This window comes from Oncorhynchus mykiss, chromosome 3, assembly GCF_057628025.1.
Source record: "Oncorhynchus mykiss isolate SJ-2025 chromosome 3, ASM5762802v1, whole genome shotgun sequence".
In the NCBI taxonomy this organism is placed as follows: Eukaryota; Metazoa; Chordata; class Actinopteri; order Salmoniformes; family Salmonidae; genus Oncorhynchus; species Oncorhynchus mykiss.
The window spans coordinates 84,882,065-84,908,209 of record NC_143024.1 but is presented as its reverse complement, the minus strand read 5'-3'; the positions used below and the strand labels follow the sequence as shown (position 1 = coordinate 84,908,209).

General features: G+C 38.4%; 1 protein-coding gene across 1 annotated transcript in view; it reads right to left on the bottom strand.

Moving 5' to 3' along the window:
• The window catches only part of nck2a (NCK adaptor protein 2a), a 58,626-nt gene that overhangs the window by 20,900 nt on the left and 11,581 nt on the right, over positions 1-26,145 (bottom strand). Inside the window, exon 2 of the mRNA XM_021597935.3 lies at positions 126-370. Within this exon, the coding sequence (XP_021453610.1) occupies positions 126-354 (229 nt within the window). The 5' untranslated portion in view covers positions 355-370. The remainder of the gene's footprint in view (positions 1-125; positions 371-26,145) is intronic.

Here is a 26,145-nt window from a genome sequence, read left to right as displayed (position 1 = left end):
TACCACCAACAACACACTGACAAACTACCACCAACAACACACTGACAAACTACCACCAACAACACACTGACAAACTACCAGCACTGTCACCAATATACTGATAAACCCAGCCCCAACCCTCTTACCCAGTGTGTCTTTGAGGTTCTTGACCAGAGAGGCCTTCTTCACCAGGCTGTTCTTGCGCTCTACGTAGTTGGAGGGGACGTAGCCGGTCTGGTTTGAGGCGTTCCTCACCCTCCACCAAGTCTTGCTGTCGTCCAGCAGGGTAAGCCGATCATTCTTCCGGATGTCAAGTTCCTGGTCCTGCTGGGCCGTGTAGTCCCACTTGGCTACAACTGTCACCTCCTCCGTCATCTTTCATGGAGTCCCCCTGGAAAGAGAGAGAAGAGTGGAAGTTACACATCAACCCCAAATTAGACCTAAGACCGAGAGACTGATTGTCTGCAGGGAGTATGCATGCTCCAGTTCACCATGCTGGACAGGAATCAGGTGAACAGTCACACTACAGCTGAATGTACATGGAAGGGTGTGCATGTATCCGTACATTCAGACATGTATTGTATGCGCGCCTGACTGCCTGCGTGTTGGGGAGTGTTTCTGTGTGTGTGACTGCCTGCGTGTTGGGGAGTGTTTCTGTGTGTGTGACTGCCTGCCTGTGTGTTGGGGAGTGTTTCTGTGTGGCTGACTGCCTGCGTGTTGGGGAGTGTTTCTGTGTGTGACTGAGGTGAACACCATATTAAATGTCTATATTTATGAGGTGAAATGTCTATATTTATGAGGTGAACACCATATTAACCTGTTAGATCTCTAGGGGCGCTATTTCATTTTTGGATAAAAAACGTTCCCGTTTTAAGCGCAATATTTTGTCACGAAAAGATGCTCGACTATGCATATTCTTGACAGTTTTGGAAAGAAAACACTCTGAAGTTTCAGAATCTGCAAAGATTTTGTCTGTAAGTGCCCCATAACTCATTCTACAGGCGAAACCAAGATGATGCATCAACCAGGAATTAGCAGAATTTCTGAAGCTCTGTTTTCCATTGTCTCCTTATATGGCTGTGATTGCGCAAGGAATGAGCCTACACTTTCTGTCGTTCGCCCAAGGTCTTAGCAGCATTGTGACGTATTTGTAGGCATATCATTGGAAGATTGACCATAAGAGACTACATTTTCCAAGTGTCCGCCTGGTGTCCTGCGTGGAATTCGGTGCGCAATTGCCAGCTGCTCGTACTTTTCCATTTGATATAGGGGAGAAACCATGTGTACAAGAACGATGTATCAATGAAGAGATATGTGAAAAACACCTTGATGATTGATTCTAAACAACGTTTGCCATGTTTTCAGTCGATATTATGGAGCTAATTTGGAAAAAAGTTCGCGTTTTGAGGACTGAATTTTCAGATTTTTTTTGGTAGCCAAATGTGATGTATAAAACGGAGCTATTTCTAATACACAAAGAATCTTTTTGGAAAAACTGAGCATCTGCTATCTAACTGAGAGTATCCTCATTGAAAACATCAGAAGTTCTTCAAAGGTAAATTATTTTATTTGAAGGCTTTTATGTTTTTGTTGAAATGTTGCGTGCTGGATGCTAATGCTAATGCTAAATGCTAACGCTAGCTAGCTACTTTTACACAAATGATTGTTTTCCTATGGTTGAGAAGCATATTTTGAAAATCTGAGATGACAGTGTTGTTTACAAAAGGCTAAGCTTGAGAGATGGCATATTTATTTCATTTCATTTGCGCTTTTCATGAATAGTTAACGTTGTGTTATGCTAATGAGCTTGCTGATAGATTTACACAATCCTGGATACAGGGGTTTTTTCATAGCTAAACGTGACGCAGAAAACGGAGCGATTTGTCCTAAACAAATAATCTTTCAGGAAAAACTGAACATTTGCTATCTGAGAGTCTCCTCATTGAAAACATCTGAAGTTCTTCAAAGGTAAATGATTTTATTTGAATGCTTTTCTGTTTTTTGTGTAAATGTTGCCAGCTGAATGCTAATGCTAAATGCTACGTTAGCCATCAATACTGTTACACAAATGCTTGTTTTGCAATGGTTGAGAAGCATATTTTGAAAATCTGAGATGACAGTGTTGTTAACAAAAGGCTAAGCTTGAGAGCTAGCATATTTATTTCATTTCATTTGCGATTTGCATGAATAGTTAACGTTGCGTTATGGTAATGAGCTTGAGTCTGTATTCACGATCCCGGATCCGGGATGGGGAGATCAGAAAGGTTAAATGTCTATATTTATGAACACAACACTATATTAAATGTCTATATTTATGAGGTGAAATGTCTATATTTATGAGGTGAACATCATTACATGTCTATATTTATGAACACCATACTAAATGTCTATATTTATGAGGTGAACACTATATTAAATGTCTATATTTATGAGGTGAACACCATATTAAATGTCTATATTTATGAGGTGAAATGTCTATATTTATGAACACCATACTAAATGTCTATATTTATGAACACCATACTAAATGTCTATATTTATGAGGTGAACACCATATTAAATGTCTATATTTATGAGGTGAACACCATATTAAATGTCTATATTTATGAGGTGAACACCATATTAAATGTCTATATTTATGAGGTGAACACCATATTAAATGTCTATATTTATGGAGGTGAACATCATATTAAATGTCTATATTTATGAGGTGAACACCATATTAAATGTCTATATTTATGAGGTGAAATGTCTATATTTATGAGGTGAACATCATATTAAATGTCTATATTTATGGAGGTGAACACCATATAAAATGTCTATATTTATGAGGTGAAATGTCTATATTTATGGAGGTGAACACCATATTAAATGTCTATATTTATGAGGTGAAATGTCTATATTCATGGAGGTGAACACCATATTAAATGTCTATATTTATGAACACCATATTAAATGTCTATATTTATGGAGGTGAACACCATATTAAATGTCTATATTTATGAGGTGAAATGTCTATATTTATGGAGGTGAACACTATATTAAATGTCTATATTTATGGAGGTGAACACCATATTAAATGTCTATATTTATGAGGTGAAATGTCTATATTTATGGAGGTGAACACCATATTAAATGTCTATATTTATGAACACCATATTAAATGTCTATATTTATGAACACCATATTAAATGTCTATATTTATGGAGGTGAACACCATATTAAATGTCTATATTTATGAACACCATATTAAATGTCTATATTTATGAGGTGAACACTATATTAAATGTCTATATTTATGAGGTGAACACCATATTAAATGTCTATATTTATGAGGTGAAATGTCTATATTTATGAGGTGAACACCATATTAAATGTCTATATTTATGAGGTGAAATGTCTATATTTATGAGGTGAACATCATACTAAATGTCTATATTTATGAGGTGAAATGTCTATATTTATGAGGTGAACACCATATTAAATGTCTATATTTATGAGGTGAACACCATATTAAATGTCTATATTTATGAGGTGAACACTATATTAAATGTCTATATTTATGGAGGTGAACACCATATTAAATGTCTATATTTATGAGGTGAACACCATATTAAATGTCTATATTTATGAGGTGAACACTATATTAAATGTCTATATTTATGGAGGTGAACACCATATTAAATGTCTATATTTATGAGGTGAACACCATATTAAATGTCTATATTTATGAGGTGAACACCATATTAAATGTCTATATTTATGAGGTGAACACCATATTAAATGTCTATATTTATGAGGTGAACACCATATTAAATGTCTATATTTATGGAGGTGAACACCATATTAAATGTCTATATTTATGAACACCATATTAAATGTCTATATTTATGGAGGTGAACACTATATTAAATGTCTATATTTATGAGGTGAACACCATATTAAATGTCTATATTTATGGAGGTGAACACCATATTAAATGTCTATATTTATGAGGTGAACACCATATTAAATGTCTATATTTATGAGGTGAACATCATATTAAATGTCTATATTTATGAGGTGAACACCATATTAAATGTCTATATTTATGAGGTGAACACCATATTAAATGTCTATATTTATGAGGTGAACACCATATTAAATGTCTATATTTATGAGGTGAACACCATATTAAATGTCTATATTTATGAGGTGAACACCATATTAAATGTCTATATTTATGAGGTGAACACTATATTAAATGTCTATATTGATGAGGTGAACACCATATTAAATGTCTATATTTATGAACACCATATTAAATGTCTATATTTATGAGGTGAACACCATATTAAATGTCTATATTTATGAGGTGAACACCATATTAAATGTCTATATTTATGAGGTGAACACCATATTAAATGTCTATATTTATGAGGTGAACACTATATTAAATGTCTATATTTATGAGGTGAAATGTCTATATTTATGAGGTGAACACCATATTAAATGTCTATATTTATGAGGTGAACACCATATTAAATGTCTATATTTATGAGGTGAACACTATATTAAATGTCTATATTTATGGAGGTGAACACCATATTAAATGTCTATATTTATGAGGTGAACACCATATTAAATGTCTATATTTATGAGGTGAACACCATATTAAATGTCTATATTTATGAGGTGAACACTATATTAAATGTCTATATTTATGAGGTGAACACCATATTAAATGTCTATATTTATGAGGTGAAATGTCTATATTTATGAGGTGAACACCATATTAAATGTCTATATTTATGGAGGTGAACATCATATTAAATGTCTATATTTATGAGGTGAACACCATATTAAATGTCTATATTTATGAGGTGAACACCATATTAAATGTCTATATTTATGAGGTGAACACCATATTAAATGTCTATATTTATGAGGTGAAATGTCTATATTTATGAGGTGAACACCATATTAAATGTCTATATTTATGAGGTGAACACCATATTAAATGTCTATATTTATGAACACCATATTAAATGTCTATATTTATGAGGTGAACACTATATTAAATGTCTATATTTATGGAGGTGAACACCATATTAAATGTCTATATTTATGAGGTGAACACCATATTAAATGTCTATATTTATGAGGTGAACATCATATTAAATGTCTATATTTATGAGGTGAACACCATCTTAAATGTCTATATTTATGGAGGTGAACATCATATTAAATGTCTATATTTATGAGGTGAACACCATATTAAATGTCTATATTTATGAGGTGAACACCATATTAAATGTCTATATTTATGAGGTGAACATCATTACATGTCTATATTTATGGAGGTGAACACCATATTAAATGTCTATATTTATGAGGTGAACATCATTACATGTCTATATTTATGGAGGTGAACACTATATTAAATGTCTATATTTATGAACACCATATTAAATGTCTATATTTATGAACATCATATTAAATGTCTATATTTATGAGGTGAACATCATATTAAATGTCTATATTTATGGAGGTGAAATGTCTATATTTATGAGGTGAACACCATATTAAATGTCTATATTTATGAGGTGAACACCATATTAAATGTCTATATTTATGAGGTGAACACTATATTAAATGTCTATATTTATGAGGTGAACACCATATTAAATGTCTATATTTATGGAGGTGAACACCATATTAAATGTCTATATTTATGAGGTGAACATCATATTAAATGTCTATATTTATGGAGGTGAAATGTCTATATTTATGAGGTGAACACCATATTAAATGTCTATATTTATGAGGTGAACACCATATTAAATGTCTATATTTATGGAGGTGAACACCATATTAAATGTCTATATTTATGAGGTGAACACCATATTAAATGTCTATATTTATGAGGTGAACACCATATTAAATGTCTATATTTATGGAGGTGAACACCATATTAAATGTCTATATTTATGAGGTGAACACCATATTAAATGTCTATATTTATGAGGTGAACACCATATTAAATGTCTATATTTATGGAGGTGAACATCATATTAAATGTCTATATTTATGAGGTGAACACCATATTAAATGTCTATATTTATGAGGTGAACACCATATTAAATGTCTATATTTATGAGGTGAACACCATATTAAATGTCTATATTTATGGAGGTGAACATCATATTAAATGTCTATATTTATGAGGTGAACACCATATTAAATGTCTATATTTATGGAGGTGAACACTATATTAAATGTCTATATTTATGAGGTGAACACCATATTAAATGTCTATATTTATGGAGGTGAACACCATATTAAATGTCTATATTGATGAGGTGAAATGTCTATATTTATGAGGTGAACACCATATTAAATGTCTATATTTATGGAGGTGAACACCATATTAAATGTCTATATTGATGAGGTGAAATGTCTATATTTATGAGGTGAACACCATATTAAATGTCTATATTTATGAGGTGAAATGTCTATATTTATGAGGTGAACACCATATTAAATGTCTATATTTATGAGGTGAAATGTCTATATTTATGAGGTGAACATCATATTAAATGTCTATATTTATGAGGTGAAATGTCTATATTTATGAGGTGAAATGTCTATATTTATGGAGGTGAACACCATATTAAATGTCTATATTTATGGAGGTGAACACCATATTAAATGTCTATATTGATGAGGTGAAATGTCTATATTTATGAGGTGAACACCATATTAAATGTCTATATTTATGAGGTGAAATGTCTATATTTATGAGGTGAACACCATATTAAATGTCTATATTTATGAGGTGAAATGTCTATATTTATGAGGTGAACATCATATTAAATGTCTATATTTATGAGGTGAAATGTCTATATTTATGAGGTGAAATGTCTATATTTATGAACACCATACTAAATGTCTATATTTATGAGGTGAACACCATATTAAATGTCTATATTTATGAGGTGAACACCATATTAAATGTCTATATTTATGAGGTGAACACTATATTAAATGTCTATATTTATGAGGTGAACACCATATTAAATGTCTATATTTATGAGGTGAAATGTCTATATTTATGGAGGTGAACACCATATTAAATGTCTATATTTATGAGGTGAAATGTCTATATTTATGAGGTGAACACCATATTAAATGTCTATATTTATGAGGTGAAATGTCTATATTTATGAGGTGAACACCATATTAAATGTCTATATTTATGGAGGTGAACACCATATTAAATGTCTATATTTATGAGGTGAAATGTCTATATTTATGGAGGTGAACACCATATAAAATGTCTATATTTATGAGGTGAAATGTCTATATTTATGAGGTGAACATCATATTAAATGTCTATATTTATGAGGTGAAATGTCTATATTTATGAGGTGAACACCATATTAAATGTCTATATTTATGAACACCATATTAAATGTCTATATTTATGAGGTGAAATGTCTATATTTATGAACACCATATTAAATGTCTATATTTATGGAGGTGAACACCATATTAAATGTCTATATTTATGAACACCATATTAAATGTCTATATTTATGAGGTGAACACTATATTAAATGTCTATATTTATGAGGTGAACACCATATTAAATGTCTATATTTATGAGGTGAAATGTCTATATTTATGAGGTGAAATGTCTATATTTATGAGGTGAACACCATATTAAATGTCTATATTTATGAGGTGAACACCATATTAAATGTCTATATTTATGAGGTGAACACTATATTAAATGTCTATATTTATGGAGGTGAACATCATATTAAATGTCTATATTTATGAGGTGAACACCATATTAAATGTCTATATTTATGAGGTGAAATGTCTATATTTATGAGGTGAACATCATATTAAATGTCTATATTTATGAGGTGAAATGTCTATATTTATGAGGTGAACACCATATTAAATGTCTATATTTATGAGGTGAACACCATATTAAATGTCTATATTTATGAGGTGAACATCATATTAAATGTCTATATTTATGAGGTGAAATGTCTATATTTATGAGGTGAACACCATATTAAATGTCTATATTTATGAGGTGAACACCATATTAAATGTCTATATTTATGAGGTGAACACTATATTAAATGTCTATATTTATGGAGGTGAACATCATATTAAATGTCTATATTTATGAGGTGAACACCATATTAAATGTCTATATTTATGAGGTGAACACCATATTAAATGTCTATATTTATGAGGTGAACACCATATTAAATGTCTATATTTATGGAGGTGAACATCATATTAAATGTCTATATTTATGAGGTGAACACCATATTAAATGTCTATATTTATGAGGTGAACACCATATTAAATGTCTATATTTATGAGGTGAACACCATATTAAATGTCTATATTTATGAACACCATACTAAATGTCTATATTTATGAGGTGAACACCATATTAAATGTCTATATTTATGAGGTGAACACCATATTAAATGTCTATATTTATGAGGTGAACACCATATTAAATGTCTATATTTATGAGGTGAACACCATATTAAATGTCTATATTTATGAACACCATATTAAATGTCTATATTTATGAGGTGAACACTATATTAAATGTCTATATTTATGAGGTGAACACCATATTAAATGTCTATATTTATGAGGTGAACACCATATTAAATGTCTATATTTATGAGGTGAACACCATATTAAATGTCTATATTTATGGAGGTGAACACCATATTAAATGTCTATATTTATGAGGTGAACACCATATTAAATGTCTATATTTATGAACACCATATTAAATGTCTATATTTATGAGGTGAACACTATATTAAATGTCTATATTTATGAGGTGAACACCATATTAAATGTCTATATTTATGAGGTGAACACTATATTAAATGTCTATATTTATGAGGTGAACACCATATTAAATGTCTATATTTATGAGGTGAACACTATATTAAATGTCTATATTTATGAGGTGAACACCATATTAAATGTCTATATTTATGAGGTGAACACCATATTAAATGTCTATATTTATGAGGTGAACACCATATTAAATGTCTATATTTATGGAGGTGAACACTATATTAAATGTCTATATTTATGGAGGTGAAATGTCTATATTTATGAGGTGAACACTATATTAAATGTCTATATTTATGGAGGTGAACATCATATTAAATGTCTATATTTATGGAGGTGAAATGTCTATATTTATGAGGTGAACACTATATTAAATGTCTATATTTATGGAGGTGAAATGTCTATATTTATGAGGTGAACACCATATTAAATGTCTATATTTATGGAGGTGAACACTATATTAAATGTCTATATTTATGGAGGTGAAATGTCTATATTTATGAGGTGAACACCATATTAAATGTCTATATTTATGGAGGTGAACACTATATTAAATGTCTATATTTATGGAGGTGAAATGTCTATATTTATGAGGTGAACACTATATTAAATGTCTATATTTATGGAGGTGAACATCATATTAAATGTCTATATTTATGAGGTGAACACTATATTAAATGTCTATATTTATGGAGGTGAACACTATATTAAATGTCTATATTTATGGAGGTGAACACCATATTAAATGTCTATATTTATGAGGTGAACACCATATTAAATGTCTATATTTATGGAGGTGAACACTATATTAAATGTCTATATTTATGGAGGTGAACACCATATTAAATGTCTATATTTATGAACACCATATTAAATGTCTATATTTATGAGGTGAACACTATATTAAATGTCTATATTTATGAGGTGAACACCATATTAAATGTCTATATTTATGAGGTGAAATGTCTATATTTATGAGGTGAACACCATATTAAATGTCTATATTTATGAGGTGAACACTATATTAAATGTCTATATTTATGGAGGTGAACACCATATTAAATGTCTATATTTATGAACACCATATTAAATGTCTATATTTATGAGGTGAACACTATATTAAATGTCTATATTTATGAGGTGAACACCATATTAAATGTCTATATTTATGAGGTGAAATGTCTATATTTATGAGGTGAACACCATATTAAATGTCTATATTTATGAGGTGAAATGTCTATATTTATGAGGTGAACACCATATTAAATGTCTATATTTATGAGGTGAACACTATATTAAATGTCTATATTTATGAGGTGAACACCATATTAAATGTCTATATTTATGAGGTGAAATGTCTATATTTATGAGGTGAACACCATATTAAATGTCTATATTTATGAGGTGAAATGTCTATATTTATGAGGTGAACACCATATTAAATGTCTATATTTATGAGGTGAAATGTCTATATTTATGAGGTGAACATCATATTAAATGTCTATATTTATGAGGTGAAATGTCTATATTTATGAGGTGAAATGTCTATATTTATGAACACCATACTAAATGTCTATATTTATGAGGTGAACACCATATTAAATGTCTATATTTATGAGGTGAACACCATATTAAATGTCTATATTTATGAGGTGAACACCATATTAAATGTCTATATTTATGAGGTGAACACCATATTAAATGTCTATATTTATGAGGTGAACACCATATTAAATGTCTATATTTATGGAGGTGAACACCATATTAAATGTCTATATTTATGAGGTGAAATGTCTATATTTATGGAGGTGAACACTATATTAAATGTCTATATTTATGAGGTGAACACCATATTAAATGTCTATATTTATGAGGTGAAATGTCTATATTTATGAGGTGAACACCATATTAAATGTCTATATTTATGGAGGTGAACACCATATTAAATGTCTATATTTATGAGGTGAAATGTCTATATTTATGAGGTGAACATCATATTAAATGTCTATATTTATGAGGTGAAATGTCTATATTTATGAGGTGAACACCATATTAAATGTCTATATTTATGAACACCATATTAAATGTCTATATTTATGAGGTGAAATGTCTATATTTATGGAGGTGAACACCATATTAAATGTCTATATTTATGGAGGTGAACACCATATTAAATGTCTATATTTATGAGGTGAAATGTCTATATTTATGGAGGTGAACACCATATTAAATGTCTATATTTATGAGGTGAAATGTCTATATTTATGGAGGTGAACACCATATTAAATGTCTATATTTATGAGAGCCGGTCAGGTGTGCTCAGTCCATCAGTGTTCTGTTCCATCAAGTCTTCCCATAACAGCCTAATGAAATTCTCTGGATCCCACACGCCAGTGGAATGAAACAAATCCTAATTTAGCATCTATGTTTAGAACGCTCCGCCAGAGTTCAACCACTGCTGCTGGGAAACAACTGTCAAATAAAACAACGGAAGCGCCGCCTTGTAAACACGAAACGGAGATGATCGCATAGAAGAACAAGAGGGAGAGAAGTAATTCACACAATAACACTAATGTTCTACAATAGTCAACCTCGTCTCCAAATGTTATCATTTTTTAAAAGTGAAATACTAAAAACAGTCTACTTTTGATGCATTAGATCTTGTGTTGAGACAGCCCAGGTCTACCTCTTTCAATCCAAACCTGGAGGAGCAATAAACAAGTGCCCGAATCAATCACAGCCTCCCTTCTGTTGAAGTCCTGACCTGCAGGTAAATAGTATAGTAACACTATTCTACTGTGAGGAGGTGGTCGTTGTTTAAAAATGCACGTTGCATAGTAATGGCCTGATTACATATTCATGGTGAAAGAGTGCGAGAGCGACAGAGAGCGAGACAGACAACTGCTAAACCCTTGCTGTGTGAAACTTAGCTAACGGCCGGCCGGCCGGCGGTTAAACATAGGACTGGGCTGGCTGGGCTGGGCTGGGCTGGCAGGCAGTCAGTCAGTCAGTCAGTCAAAACACTGGAGTGTTCTAGAGACAGACCCACAGGGGGAAAGACACTTGGGATCACACATTCCCTTTCTCATATCGTCTTCAACACTATTCTTTAATGAGGGCAATTCACTGATGAAGCTCTGCCACACAGGACCGTACAACTCAAGAGAAGCGGAGCCACACGATTACGCCACATAAAAGATCCCATTACAGCTGGAAAGATTTAGATCTTCGGATATATCCCACTGTATTTCATAAATGGTGTTTAAACTATCCACGACAGGCTCATTTCTTAATGCACCGTCAAGTATCTGGATGTTTTAGCACAGTGCCACTCATGTCTAGTACATCAGACACTTTACTGTCCCATTAGTCTCTTCTCACAGTCACTGGAGAGACAAGACAGACTACTGCCACACCAGCATCTGTGTAGCATCAGAACCATTGTAATATAGTGAATGTGCCCCTGCTTGCATGCACTAAAGCTACCTAACAGGATTCCCCAACAGGCCCGGACAGGGTTAGACTTGAAAGAAAGGAGGTAGAGCAGGTAGGAGGAGGTAGAGCGGGTAGGAGAGGAGCAGGCCAAATCTTGCCTGTGAGCCTGTCCTTGCCTTGGGAACAATGCAGAAGGTTGAGTGAGGAGGGGTGAGGTGTTACCAATGTGGCTTACAGAACAGCTGTATACACAGTTACACACACGTTTAACCTCGACCACAAGCGATCATTGGGCAGTAGTGTCTGCTATCAAAATGATAGATGACGCTCGTTCTCCCTCAGAGTGTGATGGCCCCGCTACCTCTGTATCCATGGTGATTATTCAGTCTCCCCCGACGACCGTGCTCATTAGGGAGAGTGATGGGGATGCTACTTCTAATAAGATCAATCCTCCACTCTGGGCATTCACACACACAGGCCGACAGTCTCACTAAACACACAGGCCGACAGTCTCACTAAACACACGCGCCAACAGTCTCACTAAACACACACGCCGACAGTCTCACATTTTGACTAAAACGGTATAGATCCCCTCCATCACTACTCTCACTATACACACACTACTGTGCCTCACACACTATCAGCTTACCTCAGTTCTATGTGTTACAGTGCCGACGCACCTCAGTTCTATGTGTTACAGTGCCGACGCACCTCAGTTCTATGTGTTACAGTGCCGACGCACCTCAGTTCTATGTGTTACAGTGCCGACGCACCTCAGTTCTATGTGTTACAGTGCCGACGCACCTCAGTTCTATGTGTTACAGTGCCGACGCACCTCAGTTCTATGTGTTACAGTGCCGACGCACCTCAGTTCTATGTGTTACAGTGCCGACGCACCTCAGTTCTATGTGTTACAGTGCCGACGCACCTCAGTTCTATGTGTTACAGTGCCGACGCACCTCAGTTCTATGTGTTACAGTGCCGACGCACCTCAGTTCTATGTGTTACAGTGCCGACGCACCTCAGTTCTATGTGTTACAGTGCCGACGCACCTCAGTTCTATGTGTTACAGTGCCGACGCACCTCAGTTCTATGTGTTACAGTGCCGACGCACCTCAGTTCTATGTGTTACAGTGCCGACGCACCTCAGTTCTATGTGTTACAGTGCCGACGCACCTCAGTTCTGGTCTAGATGTGTTACAGTGCCGACGCACCTCAGTTCTGGTCTAGATGTGTTACAGTGCCGACGCACCTCAGTTCTGGTCTAGATGTGTTACAGTGCCGACGCACCTCAGTTCTGGTCTAGATGTGTTACAGTGCCGACGCACCTCAGTTCTGGTCTAGATGTGTTACAGTGCCGACGCACCTCAGTTCTGGTCTAGATGTGTTACAGTGCCGACGCACCTCAGTTCTGGTCTAGATGTGTTACAGTGCCGACGCACCTCAGTTCTGGTCTAGATGTGTTACAGTGCCGACGCACCTCAGTTCTGGTCTAGATGTGTTACAGTGCCGACGCACCTCAGTTCTGGTCTAGATGTGTTACAGTGCCGACGCACCTCAGTTCTGGTCTAGATGTGTTACAGTGCCGACGCACCTCAGTTCTGGTCTAGATGTGTTACAGTGCCGACGCACCTCAGTTCTGGTCTAGATGTGTTACAGTGCCGACGCACCTCAGTTCTGGTCTAGATGTGTTACAGTGCCGACGCACCTCAGTTCTGGTCTAGATGTGTTACAGTGCCGACGCACCTCAGTTCTGGTCTAGATGTGTTACAGTGCCGACGCACCTCAGTTCTGGTCTAGATGTGTTACAGTGCCGACGCACCTCAGTTCTGGTCTAGATGTGTTACAGTGCCGACGCACCTCAGTTCTGGTCTAGATGTGTTACAGTGCCGACGCACCTCAGTTCTGGTCTAGATGTGTTACAGTGCCGACGCACCTCAGTTCTGGTCTAGATGTGTTACAGTGCCGACGCACCTCAGTTCTGGTCTAGATGTGTTACAGTGCCGACGCACCTCAGTTCTGGTCTAGATGTGTTACAGTGCCGACGCACCTCAGTTCTGGTCTAGATGTGTTACAGTGCCGACGCACCTCAGTTCTGGTCTAGATGTGTTACAGTGCCGACGCACCTCAGTTCTGGTCTAGATGTGTTACAGTGCCGACGCACCTCAGTTCTGGTCTAGATGTGTTACAGTGCCGACGCACCTCAGTTCTGGTCTAGATGTGTTACAGTGCCGACGCACCTCAGTTCTGGTCTAGATGTGTTACAGTGCCGACGCACCTCAGTTCTGGTCTAGATGTGTTACAGTGCCGACGCACCTCAGTTCTGGTCTAGATGTGGTAGTGCCGACGCACCTCAGTTCTGGTCTAGATGTGTTAGTGCCGACGCACCTCAGTTCTGGTCTAGATGTGTTAGTGCCGACGCACCTCAGTTCTGGTCTAGATGTGGTAGTGCCGACGCACCTCAGTTCTGGTCTAGATGTGGTAGTGCCGACGCACCTCAGTTCTGGTCTAGATGTGGTAGTGCCGACGCACCTCAGTTCTGGTCTAGATGTGGTAGTGCCGACGCACCTCAGTTCTGGTCTAGATGTGGTAGTGCCGACGCACCTCAGTTCTGGTCTAGATGTGGTAGTGCCGACGCACCTCAGTTCTGGTCTAGATGTGTTACAGCTGACGTCCGCCCTCCAGGCAAAGCTTTAGTATCTAACTAAATGTATTTCATTACTCTTTCCCTACAGCCATCAAGTTTCAGCTGCATTGTCATTTATGCCTGCCTGCTATTGTCAGATTGTCTTTAAAGGATAAAATTGGGAAGAAACAGGGAAGACTTGGTTAAAAATAAGGGAGAATATGAGAAAGAGAGGGAGACTGCTCCCCCCTGACCCTCCATCCCTCTATTGAGAGTGGAAAGATGAAGAGAAGTGACAGAGTGCTGAATTGAACTACTCCAGCACTTCACAGTTCTTCACTGACAGGGAGAGAAAAACAACTCAGGCCTTTTCATCACAACACAGAGAGATAGTAAAAGAGGATTAAAACATAGTTTTTTTTTAAAAACAAGACTGGCACAGCCCTCCACATTTGGCATTCAGGTCAAAAACACAGTCAGAGGAAGACCCAGGGGAACAAACTGTTCTCCCCTTTTCCCAACACTTTGATTTGTTTGGTGGTGTTTTCTTTGGGTCATTTCTAAAACTGAGGTAGAGGGAACTGGTTGATCTCCAGCCAGTGACCAGCTCCTAGCACTGAGGAATCGGGGTGGCTGGGGCCTTTGAAGCATCCTGAATGAATACACCGCAGTATAAGGAAACAGCTCCTGGTACTCCTATAGACCCATCGGTTCACTGTGGAGGGGCCTACTAGCAGCACCCACAACAGACTGCTTTGGCGGGTTGACAATGGGTGCTGAAAGCAGGTCAAAGCCCTCGTCATCGTGGCCAAATTCATTGGAACACTGTCAATGTTAATGATGTGTTTTATAGTGAGCCCATTGCCACAGTCATGCCCTACCACTCCGTTCACGCCTAGCCTGAAACACTAAACGGTGACGTGTGTGTGTGTGTGTGTGTGTGTGTGTGTACACACACACACACACACATCAGGGGTGTGGTATGTAATGCAGTTGGCTAGACCCATCTCTCTCTCTGAGGTTGTGCTCCTCTTCATTTTGAGCGGCAGAAAATTACTATCGTGTTTGATGTCATCAAAGAGGACAGGCTAAAAACTGTCAACAGACCCAAGACTTTGATGGCTCAGGGAGGTCCCAAAGGGAAGACGTCATGCCGTCCTTTCAAGTGCCTGCTCAAAATAGACCCCAAGGAGTTAGCTTGAGCTACTGACAGAATTCTCAGACCACAGAACGAGGCCCAGGCCTGCAGTCATTCTGCCGGCTACATCATGGGGATAAAATACAGCAGGAAGAGGGACTTATTGAATTAAGCTATTGTAAGTCCTGATCAAAGCTACTGTGATTAAACCATATCGCTGACAAAAGCCTGTACAGCAAAATGGACTGAGAGCATAAGTAAGCGCTAAGACTGAAATAACCACTCTATGCCAGGTGTTTCTTAATCGTGGTCCTGGGGACAAACATCTGATATCACTAATTAAAGGTTTGAGGAGTTGATTAATGGATTCAGGTGGGAAGTGCTATGGAAAAACCGTGCACCCGTTGGTTCCCCAGGACCAGGTTTAAGAAACACCTGCTCTACATGTCCTTCTCTTCAGCACCAGAAAATGGCATTTCTACAAATGTTATACACCAAAGCTAAAACGACTATATTTGAATGTGCAATGTAAAAAGTTTCTAAAGTATATATAGTTGACAGTGCTTCAGAAAGCAGGGAGGTCATTATTTTCAGACAGTATCACTGTCCTCTCCATCATCTTCTCCACCCATAGAGAAGAGTAGGCAGCGTCTTGGGTCCACCCAGTCCCGGTCAGCTGCCTTGGCCAACGCTTTCACACGTGCAGCTTCACTAAAACAAACTGAATTCCTATCTTTCTCCATTCAGTCTTTACTCCATTCACTCCCAAATTTTCAAGCAATTTCTCACTTTCACTCTGGTTCTGTCATTTCTTTCCCTTCCCCCGAGTGGGAGAGACATCGTTTAGTGAGTTTCCATGGTTACGGTTGGCGTGGTGGTCACACACACCTACCTCTACTCACAGGTCAGACTGCAACAAAGTGAGGTAAAATTGTGTAGTAGAATAAAATGCCTGGACACTCACATAGTACAAGATGGAGTTGGCTTGAAATCTGTCTAGATTTAAAAATGTTGTCAAGCAATAGGTACAGGCGTTGGAGTAAGTGTCCTATTTTATTTTAATGTAGTCCGTCCCAGGACCATCTTAACTCCTCCCTCTTCTTGGGCTAACTTACTCAAATCAAATGTATTTAGAAAGCCCTTCTTACATCAGCTGATATCTCAAAGTGCTGTAAAGAAACCCAGCCTAAAAACTCCAAAACAGCAAGCAGGTGTAGAAGTACGGTGGCTAGGAAAAACTCCCTAGAAAGGCCAAAACCTAGGAAGAAACCTAGAGAGGAACCAGGCTATGTGGGGTGGCCAGTCCTCTTCTGGCTGTGCCAGGTGAAGATAACAGAACATGGCTAAGATGTTCAAATGTTCATAAATGACCAGCAGGGTCAAATAATAATATTAATAACAACATTGGTTGTAGAGGGTGCAACAGGTCAGCACCTCAGGAGTAAATGTCAGTTGGCTTTTTATAGCCGATCATTAAGAGTATCTCTACTGCACCTGCAGTCTCTAGATGTGACCTTTGACTCGCTCAGGTTCCTGCTGTACTACCATCGTTGTGTGACTGGCATGTTTTTTCTTCCCTTTGTTTATCTCTCACCACTTCAACGGTAGTGCACCAGACTACAGTGTTAATCATGTATTCTCTATGTTACCCCAGGAGAGACGACAGCATGGTCGCTTCCTCCATGTCCCTGGGCACACAATACCAAGCACAGAAAACAAGAGCTTTGACGTACAGCTCAGTTTGTTTAGCACCGTCTGGAAGAGTGAGGGTAATGCTGAGGTGAACACGTACGTGTGTGTGTGTGTGTGTGTCAGAGTGCCAATGTAAATCAGCCATATTGTCAACCAAAGGGTGAAATACAACACACATGGCTGTGGGCTAAAGCAGTGTACTGAACATCATCATTGATTATTGTACTACACTCTCTCCACCCAGGCAAATCCAAGACAATCCTCATTCACAATGACTGTACTTCTGCAAACTGTCCTTTATGTTGTCAGTTACAGTACTGGAGAGGGTTCTGTGGCACAACCAGCTGGGGCCAACATGGCTCCTGGAGCATCCGCATTGCCTAAGCCGGGTGCTAGCATGTTTCCTTTGACGGGCCGGGTTCACGCACGCTGACACGGTCTCCAGTTGTACAGTGTTTCCCCCGACACATTAGTGAGTCTGGCTTCCGGGTTGTGTCAAGAAGCAGTGCGGCTTGGCAGGGTTGTTTCGGAGGACGCATGGCTCGACCTTTGCCTCTCCCAAGTCCGTATGGGAGTTGCAGCGATGGGACCAATTGGATATCACAAAAAAAGGGGTAGCGTAAAATATTTTGGGTTCTCCCCAACTCAAATACATCTGCCACTGTCCCACCAGATGCCCATTTCCTTAGGTTGCTTAAGGTCATGTGTTTGAATGTAACTTCAAGTAATGGACATCTGAAGTGTATCAATGGCACACAGACATAAACACACCAACAATCATAGTGCCTCCCACAAGCAGGGATGATAACTAGTGACAGTCCAGAAAGGTAATACAGTTGCATATAACAACAAGTACATAATACATATTTGAATCATCTCAATACTCAGGAAACATGGTATGCTGACATTGCTTAAATTCATTACGTGGGTCAAATTTAAATCCACTGAAGTGTAGGGTGGCAGGATTTTCCATGTCTGAAGAGGACCTATAGGCCTATTTGTTTGGAAAGACAGCTGGTCATGGCTGCATCTCACTGTAGCAGGCTGTGTTTTCATGATTTGGATCTCCATTCAACTTTAGTTTACGGTTAATATCACTGGTCTAAATATAGAGATTGTGTCATGCCTATCCATCTGATAGTGTGTTTACTGTTAATACCACTGGTCTAAATATGGATTGTCATGCCTATCCATCTGATAGTGTTTACTGTTAATACCACTGGTCTAAATATAGATTGTGACATGTCTTTATCCATCTGATAGTGTTTACTGAGCCTACTTGGTACCACTGTTTTGTTCTGTTCACATTCATTTGTTTGCGTTCGCAGTCGTGTCAGTATTCTAAGCCAAACTGCTATTGTGTTTTTGTTAAGAGCGCGTGATGACACAGCCGCCAGAGAAGGTAAGGTTAGTGAGCATATAGTGGGAGAATATCAACGGCATACTCCTTTGCGTCCTCTCTCCTCAAAACCCATTGGATGAGAAAACCAGAGTTCTGTCCCCTCTGACCTTCTCCTCCAATGGGTTTTGAGAAGGTGTGGAGGACACGAGTATTGAGATTGTCCCAGGAAGACAATCCGTTTGCACCTCTTATATAGCTCAATGGGGTGATACACTCTGCGTCTGCGTTCTTTGTCAGACCCCACACACGTTTTTTATGGATCTGTCATTTATGGATGACCAATTGTGATCAAAACGGCGAATATCACCGAAAAGTTTTCATCCCTGCACAAGGCACCATGTCACCACAGGATTAGCCCTGAGACTATTCTGATGAGATACCCTGAGTTAAAGACAAACACATACCCAGAAGAGAATGATGGAAACATGGGAGGGAATCATGCCCTATGGATAACCCATCCCTTGAACATCGAGAAGATTACTGGCCATGTTGATCACACACGCTGCACACCCCTCAGGTATATAGGAATGGAAAAGAAACCGTGGAGTAGAACAGAGATCTGCTGGTGTAAGCACCACCGTTAGTTAGCTCAGAGGACTAAGCTCAGGGGGGCTGCAGACTGCTCATACTGTACACACTCAGCACACAGAGGAAATGTGATGCCACTGGTCTGCAGTTGCCTGCAGGTTCCCCTCAGCTAACGTTTAACCTCCAATTCCCTACAGGTCAGGATGTGTCCTTTTCACAGTGACTGGCTGCGAAAACACCCGTCAAAACAAACGTGATGCATGGATCTCTGATTTAGCAGTAGAGCTCCTAACTATGTCACTCAACACAAATGACACCCACAATGCCAGGTGAATTGAACACACACACACACAATGCCAGGTGAATTGAACACACACACACACACACACACACACACACACCTGTGTATGGAAGGCAGAAACCATAGTCTGAACCCCAGAATCAATGTGGATTTAGATTTAGCTTCAGATGCAACAAACAAACTCTCGTTCACTCATCACACAAGCAAACAGAAACGCACAAACCTCCAGGATACTCGTGATTGAACTTCTCCTGTTTCTCTCACTAGTCCCAGTGCTGTGCACACCTGGGAGACCAGATGCAGCAGTGTGTGTGTGTGGTGATTTTAAGCGGTGGGGGAGGATAGACGGGAGAGGGTTGAAGAGGTCTCTAGGGCTGGTACTATGATAGGCGAGGGTTGAAGAGGTCTCTAGGGCTGGTACTATGATAGGCGAGGGTTGAAAATGTCTCTAGGGCTGGTACTATGATAGGCGAGGGTTGGTATTTGATTAGCATCCCCATTGGGTGTTGCGAAAGCAGCAGCTACTCTTTCTGGGGTCCACACAAAACATGAAACATAATACAGAACATTAATAGACAAGAATAGAAGTTAATTTGACAAGAACAGCTCAAGGACAGAGCTACGTCAATTTAAAAAAGGCACACGTAGCCTACATACCAACATGTACACACACACCATCTAGGTCAAATAGGGGAGAGGCGTTGTGCCTTGAGTTGTTGCTTTATCTGTTTGTTTTTTTAAACCAGGTTTGCTGTTCATTTGAGCAATATGAGATGGGAGTTCCATACAATAACGGCTCTATATTAGTACTGTGCGCTTTCTTGAATTTGTTCTGGATGTGAGGACTGAAAAGATGAATGTATCTTATAAAAACAAGTGATTAAGTCCCTCTCCTCAACTCTTAGCCAAGAGTCTGGCATGCATAGTATCTAAATTATCCCTTTGATTACAATGAAAAGCAAGACGTGCCACTGTTCTGGGCCACCTGTAGTTTAACTAGGTCTTTCTTTGCAGCACTCAACTGGACAATAATCAAGATATGACAAAACTAGAGCCTGCCGGACTTGCTTTTGAGTGTGGTGTCCAAAAAAGCACAGCCTCACTTCTACGGACAGACTTCTAATCTTTACAACCAATAAATCTATATGTTTTGACCATGACAATTTACAATCTAAGGTAACACCAAGTAATTTAGTCTTAACTTGTTCTGCCACACCATTCATTACCAGATTCAGCCGAGGTCTAGAACTTATGGAGCGATTTGTTCCAAATACAATGCTCTTAGTTTGAGAGATGTCCAGGACCAGTTAATTATTGGCGACGCATTCCAAAACAGATTGCAACCATTTGTTAAGGGTTTCAGAGACTTCATTAGCTGTGGTTGCTGATGGGTATATGGAGTATCTTATACCGTTTTTAAAAAAAGGTACTCTTGTTGCTAATCCCACCAGTGTCCGATTTCAAATAGGCTTTACAGCGAAAGCACCACAAACGATTACGTTAGGTGACCACCAACTCACAGAAAAACCCAGCCATTCTTCTAGCCAAAGAGAGGAGTCACAAAAAGCACAAATAGAGATAAAATGTATCCCTAACCTTTGATGATCTTCATCAGATGACACTCATAGGACTTAATGTTACACAATACATGTTTTGTTTGATAAAGTTCATATTTATATTAAAAAATCTGAGTTTACATTGGCGTGTTACGTTCACTAGTTCCAAAAACATCCAGTGATTTTGCATAGCCACATCAATTCAACAGAAATACTCATCATAAATGTAGATGAAAATAGAAGTTATACACATGGAATTATAGATATACCTCTCCTAATGCAACCGCTGTATTTTTTTTTTTTACTTAACGGAAAAACCAAACGATCCAATAATCTGAGATGGCGCTCAGAAAATAAATACAATTATCCCCCATGTTGGAGTCAACAGAAATCAGAACATTATAAATATTCCCTTAACTTTGATGATCTTCATCAGAATGCACTCCCAGGAATCCTAGTTCCACAATAAATGTTTGATTTGTTCATAATGTCCATTATTTATGTCCAAGTAGCTACCTTTGTTAGCGTGTTTAGTACACAAATCCAAACGCTCGTGCAGGTCCATCCGAACGTCGGACGAAAACTTCTAAAAGTTATATTACAGGTCGAAGAAACTTGTCAAACTAAGTATAGAATCAATCTTTAGGGTATCATAAATCTTCAATAAAGTTCCAACCGGAGAATTCCTTTGTGTGTAGAGAAGCCATGGAACGCAGGTCGCTATCATGTGAATTGCGTGTGACCAGCCCTTGGCTCTCTGCCAGACACCCGGCTCATTCAGCTCCCATTCAGGCCCACAACACAGTAGAAGCCCCATTCAAGTTTCTAAAGACGGTTTACATCTAGTGGAAGCCCTAGGAAGTGCAACCTCATCCATATCCCACGGTGAATTCAATAGGGGCTGGGTTGAAAAATCGACCAACCTGATTTCTCACTTCCCGTTTGGATTTCTTCTCAGGTTTTTGCCTGTCATATGAGTTCTGTTATACTCACAGACATCATTCAAACAGTTTTAGAAACTTCAGAGTGTTTTCTATTCAATACTAATATTAATATGCATATATTAGCAACTGGTACTGAGGAGCAGGCCGTTTACTCTGGGCACCTTTCATCCAAGCGACTCAGTACTGCCCCTGCAGCCATAAGAAGTTTTTTATTATTTTTTTTAATAAAAAAAAAAAAATCACCTTTATTTAAATCTTGTTCCTGTAGTGTTTGTAAACACGCTGGTAAATTCATTAATAACCATATCCAGATTAAAGGCACTGGTTACAGTGAGAAGCTTCCTTTTGAGTGCACAGCTTATTCAGGTCCCCAAGAAAGTAGACCTCTGTTGTCACATACACTGTCAAGCATTTCACACATTATTTAGATACTGACGGTTAGCACTTGGTGGCCAATAGCAACATCCAAAAAGAAAAGGCTTTAGATGTGCCAAGTGAACCTGCAACAACAACACTTCAATAACACTTGAAATAAGATATTCTCTAAGCATTACAGGGATATGGCTCTGAATAGATACAGCAACACCTCCCCTATAAGCATTCCTGTCTCTTCTATAGATGTTATATCCTTGTGTTGCTACTTCTGTATCATCAAATTATATGGAATTTTTTAAAAATGTTCATACATTTAAATTATTCAAAATCGGTCTGCAACCCAGAGTTGGTAAAGTTCTGGTTTAAATGAAAAAGACAGAATTCCCAGCTTAGAAAAGTCAAATCAATGTTTATTCACGAGAGCTCTTCAGTTCATATACAAAGACATTAATTTTATACCATTCTCCTTACTTACGCACACACATGCGCACTAACATTAGGAGAGCCATCTTCTCCAGAATTCTCACCACGGTTTGACAGTTCCATCCCACCCAGATTAGGGGAACCTGGAGGGGTACTCCCTGTCCTATCGTAAATTTCTCAGAGTTCTAGCCAGGTCGGTTCAAACACAGTTTAATTGTTCTCTGTTTTCTTTAGGCACAAACATACATTTCTCTCTTCCCCAGTCCAACATAGTTGGACTTATGTTTAACATTTTCATTATTCCTTATATATGCTACATAACCTATAATCCCTAATGGTTACGTTTCCGGGTAGAATTCTTTAAATCATTATCTTTAACCTTATAAAGTCTTTTACCATGAAATGAATTATTTAAGTGGGTCCCTGGGGCTGGTACTATGACAGGAGAGGGTTGAAGACGTCTCTGGGGCTGGTACTATGACAGGAGAGGGTTGAAGACGTCTCTGGGGCTGGTACTATGACAGGAGAAGATTGAAGACGTCTCTGGGGCCTGTACTATGACAGGAGAGGGTTGAAGACGTCTCTGGGGCCTGTACTATGACAGGAGAGGGTTGAAGACATCTCTGGGGCCTATTTTCTACTACATAAACTATATTGTGAGTGAGTGAGGAGAGAGGAGAGCTTTGCCTACACAGACATGGTGTTGTGCAGTCACTGTAGGTGTCAAGAACCAGAGCATAGAGCATAACATGAGCATAACATGTGGATGAGATTCTCTTGGCTGTGTCTCCCAGGCTGGCTTCAGGGAATTCAGATTAGCATGTGTAACGGAGTCTGTACATCTGACAAGCCAAAGCATTCATGAGTCCTGGCACCTGTACTTCAAGGTCTCAGGAAGTAGACATCACTGCTCGATGCTAACTTAACCAAAATCGCTGCATATGCAAATGAGAGACTCCATAATGGTAAGTAAAAATTGTCTCTTGTTCTCTTACTCTGCCCCTCTTCTTTCTCCAGTAATATAAAGTGCTGTTGACTCTTTCAGCGTGTGCTTAACCTTCTCTTTGTACCTCCTGCTCTTCTCTCCTCCACAGCTGCTCTGAATAGCTGAATTATTCTCTTTGATGAAGAGCAACCCAATGGCACCAGAGTGACAGTACAGGGAGAATGAGAAAGACAGAATGTGAAGAGAGAACTATTTGGAGTGAAAAAAGTGGGTTTACTTCATTACACTACCATACCCACCTGCTGGTCGTTGGCATGCCACAAGACTGCTTATTTTTCTCTCCCTCTCTCCCTCCCCCTCTACACACAGAGAGAGAGACAGTCAATGTGGCTGCCATGGCCTTTGGCCTGGTGTGCTGCAGGTATATGCTGGGGGTGAGTCACTTCTCTCCTGCTTGCCTTGCCCAAGCGTGCATGTGTTATATAAGCCCTACTCTGACTGGTGACAATCCTCCCAGCCCCAGGAAGTAAGGTTGACGCACAATCAGAGGAGAGAAACGGAAGCAGCCTGTGTGAATAGGATCATCTCTGGCCCAAGACTAAAAATCACACGGTCACGACCGGCTGACACAGCATTAACCAGTGTGTGCGTGTGTGTGAGCCTGACATTTTCTTGGTCAGGACAAACCTCCTGACACTACCAACTATGACACATTGTCACATACCAACACCAAATAAAATAGATGTTCTTTTAGAAAATGGAAGCCAAAACAACCCATCGCTAGGCAACAAAAGTGTTTATATTTTCCCAAACAGGCAGAATGCTGATGTCACTCCTTCCACACAAAACACCAACATTCAACAGGCATCTGCTTGTGCGTGGCCATGTATTTGCTTGTCCCTGGTAATCTTGTTAGGACCCCAGTCACCCTTAAGCCATCCATCTCATAAATAAAACAGTTTCATAGTGCACCCTCTGTGTTTGTGCGTGCGTGTGTGTGTGTGAGAGAATTAACACTGCGGCACACTGCAGTATTGGTGCGTACTAAGAGGGGAGAAGGGGTGAAAAGGGGTTCTTTGACACTAACCCATTGAGACCAATCCAGAGGAAATGTGATACGTGATAAATCAGTAACTGCTTTAACCAATGGCACACTATGAACTCGGATGATGAACAATTACACACAGAAGGCATATTATATTAATTGATTGACAGGTGATGTTAAATAGCACATCACAGCTCAAGGTTTCCTCTAGCTAGAGTGATGCCGAGATGGGTGATTGGGTAGTTCAGTCAGAACTGCTCAGTGTCCTAAGAGACACATTCTAAACTGTTAAAAGCACAGTCTTAACTGGTGGAAATCTCTAGGGGCTCCATTGATATTATAAAGTAGTATTTTAAAACTGTAATCTAGTGCTATAGGGTAGTTCTACCAGTCTTACCAGAGAAAAGATCAGGGATAGGTTAGGATATAGCAGTAACCTCTGACTGTGAGAGCTGTGTCACCATCAGGGCTATGTGAGCCATGCATGGACAGGGGAACAGAGGATCACATCTTACACAGTAACGGGGAAGTAGTTGATTCTCTCGCTCCATACCGTTTTTTGTTTTTATCCATTTGAATATTTGTAACTACTTTTTAAGTACATACCAGCAGTCAACTTGTGCAATTCGTTAAGAGAAAGCAGATCGAAGTCCCCAGGCACACAACAACGAGACCGGAGCCTTGCTAGTAACTCACTGTTGCGCAGCACACAACATGTGATCAAGTTATTTATTTAACTAGGTAAGTCAGTTAAGAACAAATTCTTATTTACAATGACGGCCTACCAGGGAACAATGGGTTAACTGCCTTGTTCAGGGGCAGAATGACAGATTTTTACCTTGTCAGCTGGGGATTTGATCCAGCAA